The 11,163-nt window shown below is 35.4% G+C and overlaps 1 protein-coding gene across 3 annotated transcripts in view; it reads left to right on the forward strand.

Annotated features, from left to right (window-relative positions):
* Positions 1-8,896, forward strand: part of LOC127417324 (galactosylgalactosylxylosylprotein 3-beta-glucuronosyltransferase 1-like) — a 169,139-nt gene extending 160,243 nt beyond the window's left edge. For all 3 annotated transcript variants that reach the window (XM_051657268.1, XM_051657267.1, XM_051657269.1), the window contains 2 exons: positions 2,868-2,971; positions 3,134-8,896. In XM_051657268.1, coding sequence (XP_051513228.1) covers positions 2,868-2,954 — 87 coding nt within the window. In that variant the 3' untranslated portion in view covers positions 2,955-2,971; positions 3,134-8,896. The remainder of the gene's footprint in view (positions 1-2,867; positions 2,972-3,133) is intronic.
* The last annotated feature ends 2,267 nt before the right edge of the window (positions 8,897-11,163 follow it).

Raw genomic sequence — 11,163 nt, forward strand, 5'->3', positions numbered from 1 at the left:
TTTTTTTTCTTTTTGAATCATATGTCTAATCCAAATATGTTTAACACACAGCCACTATAAAGACGATTTCAGTTATGTTGTGGTTTAAGCTGATTTCAAGTCCTCCTGGGAAGTTCACACTTACAAGTTCAGAAGTTGTAATTTTTATGAAATGAGCGTTCAAGTGATTTTAGTTCGCAATCTTTCATTTTTTTCACTTTCTGAAAAAGCAGGAAGCTTTTTCAGCACCATGCAATGACATGTACATGTATTCACATACACACTGCATATTAGGTGTGTCTTATTTGATCATTCTTGTGTCGCCGCAGTGTATACTGATGGAAAATGTTAATTTTGTCGCACAAGACTGTCTGCCACCTAATATAAACTAGCTAAATGAGTCTTATTTTCTGGCAAGCTTTATTCTTCATCAATAGGACAAACAATACATTAAATCTAAAATGTAGTCACTAATTTGCATTTTTCTTGCCATTCTTCTTAAATTGACATGCCCCCATCTCAGAAAATCGGCACTCCAAGACAATCTCACTGGATTTATGACTTTGTGATGGTGTTCATGTACACTAATCTCATAAATAAGATCATTCTGACGTGAATTTAACATTTCATTAAAGGGATAGTTCACTTAAAAATGAAAATTATCTCATCATTTTTACACCCTCATCACATCCCAGATGTATGATTTCTTTGTTCTGCAGAACACACACAAAACATTTTTTTAGAAGAATATCTCTGTTCTGTAGGTCCTTTCAGTGTAAGTGAGTAGAAGCCAGACATTTGAAGTTCTTATGCATTTAAGGGTGCATAAAAGTAATCCATAAGACTCCAGTGGTTTAATCAATGTCTTCTGAAGCAATCCAGTTGGTTTGGGGTGAGAACAGACCAAAATATATAACTCCTTTTTCACTGTACATCTTGACAGCAGTCTCCTTGATGATCATGATTTCAAGCTTGATTACACTTCCTATAGCGGTGTCTAGCTCTCTGTATATGTGACAAGCACTAGGAAGTGTAATCGAGCTTGAAATCATGATCGTGCCTTAAGACTACAATGGCAACATGTACAGGGAAAAAGGAGTTATATGTTTGTCTGTTCTCACCCTAAACCAACTGTATCTCTTCAGAAGACATTGATTAAACTACTGCAATTGAATGGATTACTTTGATGTTGCCTTTATCTCCTTTTTGGAGCTTCAAAGTTCTGGCCACCTTTCACTTGCATTGTAAGGACCTACAGAGCTGACATATTCTTCTAAAAATCTTTGTTTGTGTTCAGCAGAAGAAAAAAAGTCATTCACATCTGGGATGGCATGAGAGTTAGTAAATTATGAGCACCACCAATCAAATAAGCTGCAATGAGTTTAATTAGCTGTTCCATAATTTATGCGATTTACTTGTACTTTTGATACTTAAGTAAATTTAAAATCAGTTAATTGAATACTTTTTTTATTTTTCTCTTGAGCTACTTTAACTTTTACTTGAGTCAGTTTTCATTAAGGTATCTTTACTTTTACTTAAGTATGACGAATGCATAATTTATACAACACTGACTGTAAAGGAGTGGGAGTACAAACTACAGAACCATGAATACTGAAAATAAGACTTTCCTGAGAGAGCAGGTTTAACAGTTGTGAGAAGTTATAAACAGTTTTGAATTCTGAAATCTCCACAGAAACAAATGGGAAGAACTCTGGGGCAAACTTATTACACAGTTGCACCACATTTGCACATATATTCTGTATATACAAACACACAGCATATACATGTATTCTATTTACATGTATTTGCATTGATTTGAAAACACGCACATAACCGGTACTGTCTCTTTAAGAATACCAGCAGTTCAGTGAGTGTCTGTTTTGGCATAGCAGATATTAACAAGTGTAGAGACCAATGACCTTATTATCACATCCGTGATTAGAATTAAATATTTCTTTTTTTTTTTTTCTTTTTTTTTATCAACAACTGACTGTAAAGAACAGAAAGTGTATTAAAAGAGAAATTTAATGACAAATGGATTGCATGGATCTTGTATTTGGACAAATGTTACACAAAATGAGTCAAAACAAACTTTTACTCTCAACACACAATAAAAGGATCTCGTTGCTTAACTTTTTCACCACTATACTACTGGGAAGTGAAATATGAAAACATTTACCAGCCAGTTGCTAATGGCAGATATTTTTATTGGCATAGCGCTAAAATTGGTCACAAATGTAAGTGATTTACTTGCATTGTAGAGTGACTGGAATTAAAGGGGTCATGGCATGTCTTTTTTTATAAATAAAAAAAAAAAAAACAGTCATACTGTATATTTGTAAAACATTATCTTTTCCACTCTCATTCTGGCTCTATCAGAAATGTTCTGTTTTGGTGCTGTTTCTCCTTTAAGACTTGACAGTAAACAGCAGCTGTTATGATTGGCTCTCTGCTCTTTACAGTCCTGCTCTCTTCTTGCCATCTCACTTCTCACAACTATTGGGCGGGGCTACAGAAGTAATAAGGTAAAGTAAGCATTGATGTGTTGTTATAGAGGCGGTCAGATGCAAATGTCTACCACACTGTGCAGGAAGTAGACAACAAGTCATTTTGGCTGTTTCGTTTTTGCAGTGAGGAGGAAGTTTTGAGTTTTGAAACTTACAGTATGTAATATGTCAAAAGATCAAGGAAAATTTGATTCCTCATGTTATGTCTACCTTTAAGTAGATGATTGGTCTTGGGATTCAAGAATTGATATTGAGATTGTACAAATTAAGATCACGTTGCATAGGGAAATGTATTTTTACCCAGCCCTATTCTCGTTTCCCCCCTCATTGTGTTCATCTCTCTACTCTAAATAAACCAGAATTTCTATTTTCTTTTTGTAGATTCTAGTGTGGCACACACGGACAGAAAAACCCGTCCTGGTGAATGAAGGCAAGAAAGGTTTCACAGACCCAAATGTGGAGATCTGACATCTGCTTCAACAACGGTAATGGAGAAAGCAATATGTGCAGACTTAATCATCTCAGTGTCAATGAGGGACATAGAAGGACATGAAACTGTATGTTTAAAATGCATCTGGCCCTGCTAAGTGACTGTGAACTGTGGCTCTGTACTGATGTATTACTGAACAGTCCTCTTTGTTTTTCAGGGTTGTTTGCAACAAGACCCAAAAATAGATGGTAGAGAGATAAAACCACCTTCAAGTTTTTTAACAATTCGGAATGCTTTTTCCTGTAAACCACAATTAAACAAGCTCAACAATATGGACCTCTCATTCTAAAGCACAGATAATTTTTTTGAAAAGGCAATATGATCAGTATTTTGTGAGAACAAACATCTAACCCAGAAGGCGCTTGCCATATAGAGACAGAATGGATATGGTGGCATATTTTGATAGTGGTACTATCAAACACATCTCATCAAGGGAACAACAAAACCTAGACCAAACTGAGAAATAGAACTTCTCCTTTCCAGGATTTTAGAAACTCTGCATTAAGCAGAGACATGAATAATGGTTGCAACAGTCTCATGGAAAGATTTATTGGGCTGAGCCAGCACTGACAAGAGTGCATGGTCAACAGTTTAAGAGACATCCATGTTCCTTTGCATCTAACAGACTTATAATTAAACATAAAGAAGGGAATGTCTTCTTTTTTACATAATGTGTATTTTTAAGTTGATGTTTTTGTTGTTTACATCACTGTCTTGCTAGCACAGCACTACTGTTATGCAGAGTTTTGCCTCAATTTCAATTCAGTGTCACTCAATTCTATAACACACTACAATGGTAATAAACCAGTAATTCCAGGGCTAGCTGCTATACTGGATTTAGGAATTATAAAGTTGTAACATTCTCCTCATAACTGAGACTTAAATGGTATGAATAGCACTTGAACTTTGTCCATTGTTCCTGTGTGGACACATTGTAAATATAACTTAAAGATGAACAATCATAGACTTCAAAATAAAGTGTTCTAGCATTCAACTGAACAAGCAACGTAACAACTGTATTTGTACTTCAGTGTAAAGTAGGATGAAACCATAGTTTACTACAACATCCATATTCAACACATATAATACTTTCATGTTCAGAGGTCTTATTTAAAGAAGATAAAGTAATTTGGGCAGGTTCTGTATTTTCAGAATGTTAGCATCTTCACAATATATCAAAGTATATTCAGTATTAAATGGGCTAGCCATAGTGAGCAACGCAGAGCTTGCCTCAGTAAATATTGAGCTGTATCATTTGTCAGAACGAAGCTATGGGCTTTGACTCTGCAGAGGGGATTTGTCTTGAAGAGATGTTGCTTTAATGAAGCTAATACTGAGACGCCCGGGAATCTGCAGCCAATACAAAATGTGTGGTTTCAAAAGGCAAGGCTATTTTCCAATATAAAATTGAAGGAGCATGTGAATATTCTGGGTGTCTTGCGGGACACCACTGAAATAGCATGTGCAAAAATCTTGACCTGTACTAATATTGTGACAAATCTGGCCTGAATAGAATTAAACTAAATTAGTCTGTAAAATATTCTCAAATGACTCATCAGATTAAATTTGTGCTTTTCAAAGAAGCAGCAATTCATTATTTGCAATTCATGCAAAAACTTATGTCAGAAAGAAAGAAAAGAAAGAAAGAAAGAAATACATCCAGCTGTTCAACGCATGCATCAAACTTTTGTACTCCCTACTGACACTCTGATTTGGAAAATACATTTATGGGTAGATGTCAGTTTTGCTGCATAAATTGTAGCTTTTCATAAACGGCTTGTAAAAATAGGGTCAAGCACAAATTGTTCATTTTTCTGACATATTAGATAGAAGTTCTCCTGAAGTTTTTTTGTTATAGGAAATTCATTTTCATTGTTGTCACCCAACCTAGTGTCATAGAAGGAACGTTACTGTCTATAACTACATTTTTGCAAACTGACTTTTACATGCCACATTCTACGTTTCGCTGCAGTTTCCTGGTGAAATAAACACTAGAGACGCTACAACAACAGTGCGTTTTATTCACTTTCACACAAATTACGACTACAATGGCTGACTATGACTTCATAAACACTTATTTTTCACTCAGTTGTTCACACCCTGCTATGTTATTATATCAAAACATTTTCACTCAAATGCATCATTTGAAAAACTATACATTTTAAAGCTTGTATTAAAGACACCTACATTCACACACTTTTTCCAATGTGATTAGCTTTGGTGTAGCTCACCTGATTGAGCGTTGGACTTCTGACTCGCAATCTGTGGTTCGAGACCAATCAAGCATGCAAGCTGACACGTGAGATAGAAGCAACACAAAATGATGTGGTTGCCTCAGAAAATGTGCTTTTCATTTCTTATTTTGTTTTTGGACACTGTCGGTTAAGTTTAAGCATTGGTTTGGGGCAGTGGTTCTCAATTTGTTTGGTTCATGCCCCACTTTGAAACAAGAAAAACTAATTGATTTAATTTAAATTATGTACGTTTGTCACTAGGTTGTTCTGTTATTTTGAAAACTTTCTGTTACATAAATACATAAAAATAAATAATTATGCCTGTGTAATTTCAAAACATAAATAATAATAATAATAATAATGAATAAAAAGTGATACTGCTGCAGGAGCAACCCCTGGGCATGAACACATTGCAAATTGCACATGTTGTCAGCCAAAGACTATTGTTTATTTCATGAGACAAAGTTTTCTTCCTTTAGGGGGCGCTTGGCCACTCAGAAAACCGAATTCTCCATTCATTCGCATTGAACTATCAGAAAGTTTTATATCTCAGTGGAGACATTTTTACACTAGATAGTTATTTTTAATAAAAACTGATAATTGCAAGCATTCAAACATGTGAATGGAGATAAGCCTCAGCAGTCTCTATAAAAGTATTTTTTAAATCCTTTATATTAAACGACTGTGATTGGCCCATCCTGGCCAGCGCTAAAAAAAAAAGTATTACATGACAGTGCTGTCTATGCACTGTTTCGGCTGCGGACAGGAGCTCTGTACAATAATTTAAACTTGATTAATTATACTAACAAACTTTAATTACCAGTGAAATAAAAATGGCTCTTTCCGCCATCATATACTCACCCTCGTCGTTCAAAACCAGTATGACTTTTTTCATCCATGAAACACAAGATTGAGGGATGAGAGGATCGTGATTGTGGCAGTCCAAGCTCCAAAAGCATACATCAAAGCACCTTAAAGTAGTCCATAACACTCATGCCTTAGATCTAAATTCCTCTGAAGCCATATGATAGTGTTGTGAGAGGAACAGACCGAAATTTAAGAGTTACTTCACCTCTTCACCCATTTGAAATTGGCGCGCATGCCAGAACAGCTTGTTTACATAAGCGTTTCGAGCTCACCTGACACCATGAACGCTTTGGGCTGTTGAGAGCTGCGTGGTAGGACACGCTGCGGTGCCAGTCGAAAGTTTAAACAAGGCAGGAGAAAAGGCAGAGGAAAATAATTTTCACACATTGTTTCTTGTGTTCATTGTCAGTCTTTTTGTTGAATGTGTGAAAGTGAAAGAGATTTGACAACGGGCCAGCTTCTGTGCCTCCCTTACAATACCTCTGCCCCACCCCCACCCACGGGGCGCACCCCACACTTTGAGAACCACTGGTTTAAGGTAAGGATGTTCGCCTATTTCGCCTGTTCGCGTTATTTTAGATCACTACTGATTAGGTTTAGGTAGTATTTTTAGGTTAGGGAGGTATGTTTTACTCATTAAAACCTCCATCTAATATTCACCTTAGAACCTCATCTGATTATGACATAATTTTACTAGCTTTTGGCGCCCTCCTCCGGACATTTCACTGAGAAACTGCAGCCAAACCTGTAATGAAGCACATAATTTAGTTTTTGCAAAAATGTTGCCATGGTCACGTAATGTTAATGAGACCAGGTTGAGTCACCTGAACTTTCCATTGTCCTTGTAGCTTGGACGGTAGAACATGGTACTCTCAATGCCAAGATTGTGGGTTTGATTCCGAGGAAATACATCCAGATCAAATGTACTTTGAATGCACTGTAAATCACTTTGAAGAAAAGAATAAATGTTAATGTAATGGATATCAAAGAATAGCAGTGAGATTTCAAAGGGTTAGTAATTCTTGTACTGTCACTTTAACAACCCATAATTAGTTCATCAATCAGTCGCGAGAGGCTCAGGGTGCATAGCACATGTTTAATGGAATAAAACTTTCCTAACTTTGAGGACACAACATCCTCCTCGTGGGATGTGATGGATTATTGCTCTAGGACGTTTAGGCAAAATGACTCCTCATTTCTTTGTAATTTCTGAAGTTTGTGAGAATCAAAGACTTCATTGAACACACACATAACACACTGCTCTGAGCTCTTATCTGCGGCTGACAAAGTACCACATCCCTACTGAGTTTCAAAAGCCTCTCGAGCTCATGGAGGCCTTCAGAGCAAGCAGACAATACATGTAAAGACTAATGAAGGACAGGAGAGGAGTGAGGCAGACATCGTTAAACTAAAAGACTTATTGTTGAAGCACTTTTAGTTTTTTCAAATCACATCTTCCTTTTTTGTGCAATTAGCAAGCACTGTCTATTAAAAGATGAAAACCATAGAAAGATGAGGACATTATTCTAGTGTTTTTCGACTGTCTTGAAATGTAGCTGTTTTTCATTCTGCGGGAGAGAGACACTTGTTATGGCATTAATTTGATTCACTTGTTGCCAGCATTTCATTAGTTAAAGGTCATGGGGTCAACTTCCTCACCAGGTTTGATATACTATAATGCAGGAGTCTGGGAAAACCTTGCCCAACCTTTATTTCCACATGTCTACATTCTCCTCTAGAGCAAATAAGTGCATGCATGCCAACACTGAATGAAGATTATCTTGTCACCTGTTAGATGCTTAAACACTAATGCAGAGATTTTCTGCCTATTTTGCCTTGAAATACTTTGCTTTAGTACAAGAACTATTGTTAGCTGGGGCAAAGCAAAGCATAAAGGTGACACATGAACATGTGAAATTAAAAATTATGGTTAAAAAATGCCTTGTTTTCCACAGCTGCATCTGATGTGTGTCAGATGCTGCCACAAACACCTATTTAATGTATTGTTAAAGAAAAAAAACAACTGTTGTAAAAGGTTTTGTATTTATTATATATTGATATACAGTATTTATGTATTTATTTACATGACAGTCTTTTCTTCTGAAAGTGAACTTCTGAAACTCCACTCAAATAGAAAATGCATGCATCTGTTCTTTCTTTCTTGCTTGCTTGCTTTCTTTCTTGCTTTCTTTCTTCCTTTCTTTCCACCTTTCCACAAAAGGCTGTCTGAGCTCACAAACAGCACAGACTGTTGTTTTGTCATATTGCCACTGATCTGGGATTTGATTGATGGACTAAGATACAACAAACCATGCAGCTCATTAGAAAAATATGTGTGACCCACGGCACAAGAATCCCTATATTAAGGACATCTTTCCTGATTTAGAGATCCACAACTTTTGTTCCAAACCACATTAACACAATCATCAGAAATCATGCCAGTCTGTTTGGTCATCTATTTCTAAAAGTGATCAGATTTTCCACATTGCCCAAATTTACTGAAATTAGTATCTTTGCCTACACAGCCACCTTCATCTCCTCTCTTACTTGCAAGATGAAACATTTCTGCACGTTACTCTTGTAAATGTTCTTTTTTGCTCCACGGATCACCTCAGAAGGAACGAGAATATAAATGTCAGAAAATAATAAATGTGTTAGGAAAAACAGAATGTGTTTTGATTAATTAGATAGCATGTTTCCTTCATTTTTTTCGGAATGAATGTGACATTTCCATTTCACATATAATATCTTAAATAATAAAATGTGATTACACTTTGCAATAAGGTTGTATACATTAACATTTGACAATGCAATAGTTAACATTATCTAATCATGAACAATACTTTTAAAGAATACATTAATCTTGGTTTAATACTAATTCTATTACATTTTTAACAGTAAAGGTTGTATGTTAACATTCATTAATGAATTATAAACTAACTTGAACTAACAAAGATCAATGGTATAGTTATAAATGATCATGAACCAATAATAAATGTTGTAAAAAAGTATTATCCTTTATTGGTTCAGGATATTTACAGAATTACATAATGTACAGAACCATAAAGTGTTACCCCAAAGGTTTAAGTTGGATTGCCTTTGTCTGATATAATGACCTCTGATTTTCCAGGATGTGCATTTAAATTTGGTACAGTCCTCCAACATTATTTTGTCACTTTCAAAAAAAAAAAACATTTTCAGAGATTTCACTTAAAAACTGAATGTAATTTTTTCTTGTTGGAAGCATATTTTATTCTTTTACAATTTCATTTAATATTATATTAGTATTCAGTATTTCACAATACAGAGCAGATGATTGTATTTTACATAAGTTAAAAATATTGACAGCAAAAATCCTGTAATGCTTGAACAGTCCTTGAGAACTTTTCAAAATACAGTGTGACTATAAAAAGACCTTGGAGCGCAGCTGCTGCAGCAGACATTTTAACTGCTGGAACATGTCACTCCCTTGTTTATACATTTCTAACATGTGTCAGTGCTACTTTTTAGAAGATAACGATGAGTTACGCATGTTTTAACATGCCACCCACCAGACTTCAAATCATTACGCACGCCTCTGAACAGACATATCCAATGTAGGCACATGAATGTTGTGTAAACAGCAGCAGAGACATGCCATGTGATAGTAAAAGCTTGTTCGCACATAGAGTTACGGGTACTTGGGGTTGCTAGTCATGATCTGTTTATAATGTAAATAGTTTGGGGTTAAGAAGGATTTTAATAATGGTAGTTTAAAAAAATAAAAATGAAAGATTTGGCCATTACCCTCATGTCGTTCCAAACATGTAAGACTTTTTGAGGAATATCCTGGCCATTCTTTACCCATATAATGAAAGTGAACAAGAACTGGAGTTGTCAAGCTCCAAAATAAAAAAATAAAAAAATAAAATAAAAAAATGAAAAAAGTCCTCATTCACTTTCATTTTATGAAAATAGAGTGGCCAAGATATTCTTCAAAAATTCAACTGATTCTGAACTGATATCATGTTTTACACTTTTGTGTTGCATCTACACTGTTTGAAGCACCTACTGCCAAGCAACAGCAGAACTCAAGTACCTGTTTGTCCTACATGTGTTGATGGCCAATGATCTGTTGCATCACATAACAGCAGGCAGCTGACAGTCTCAAACAGTCAGGCCCAAGCTGTTATGACAGATTTTTGTCAAATCTGCCATTCTGTTCCTGTTTGTATTCTCATATTTATGCCGATCAGACCCATCACTGTGGCATATTCCATGATTTGAATATTGTGTGATGATCCGTAACAGTATTCATCCACTATTCCAAATTATTTGAGATGGATTTACTCAGACAAAAAAAATAAAAAATAAAAAATAAAATAAAATAAATAATAATAATAATAATATTTCAGAGAACTACTATTCTGTACTGTACCCCAATTATTCTACCCCCAAGCCAGGAAATGCACACTGCCAAGAATATATTATCTAATCATATACACTATATTATATCGGCTAGGTGATCATAATATGAGATTATATGGTGCCTGGTTCAGCTTAGACATCAGGCCTAATTGAAGAAAGGAAATCCATTTTTGGACATTTACTGGGAAACATGGATAGAGATAAGTACATCTTTTACATAAAAGTACTGACCGAAATAGTTTTACTGTTAGGTGAAACTTAGTTGGCCGTAGAAAGGTCAGTGATTGTGTGATGCATTGAGGGATTAAGGACCTCACTGGAAAAATTATGAACAAATTGCCTAAAAAGGACTCTGGCAGCCTTGACCTTTCTGTGAGTGTAATTGGTGGGAGAGTTTAATATTACAGAGAATTTAACATACAAACAGTATCAAGGATTAAAATGTAATGATTGCTCCCCCTACAGGATACAAATAGCACATACTCGACATGACTCGTGAAGAATCAAAGGTAAGGACCTAAACTAAGCACAATATTTTATCTTTAGCTTTTAAGGGTCACATGGTTTCTGGGACAGTGGAAAAAGCTTTCAAAAGAAAGAAACAAAAATGAAGCCCATTTTCAGAATCATTTTAAAATTGTTTGCATTGATATATATATTACAGTGAGAATTTCATTGG

The sequence above is a fragment of the Myxocyprinus asiaticus genome, chromosome 26, assembly GCF_019703515.2.
Source record: "Myxocyprinus asiaticus isolate MX2 ecotype Aquarium Trade chromosome 26, UBuf_Myxa_2, whole genome shotgun sequence".
Taxonomy (NCBI): Eukaryota; Metazoa; Chordata; class Actinopteri; order Cypriniformes; family Catostomidae; genus Myxocyprinus; species Myxocyprinus asiaticus.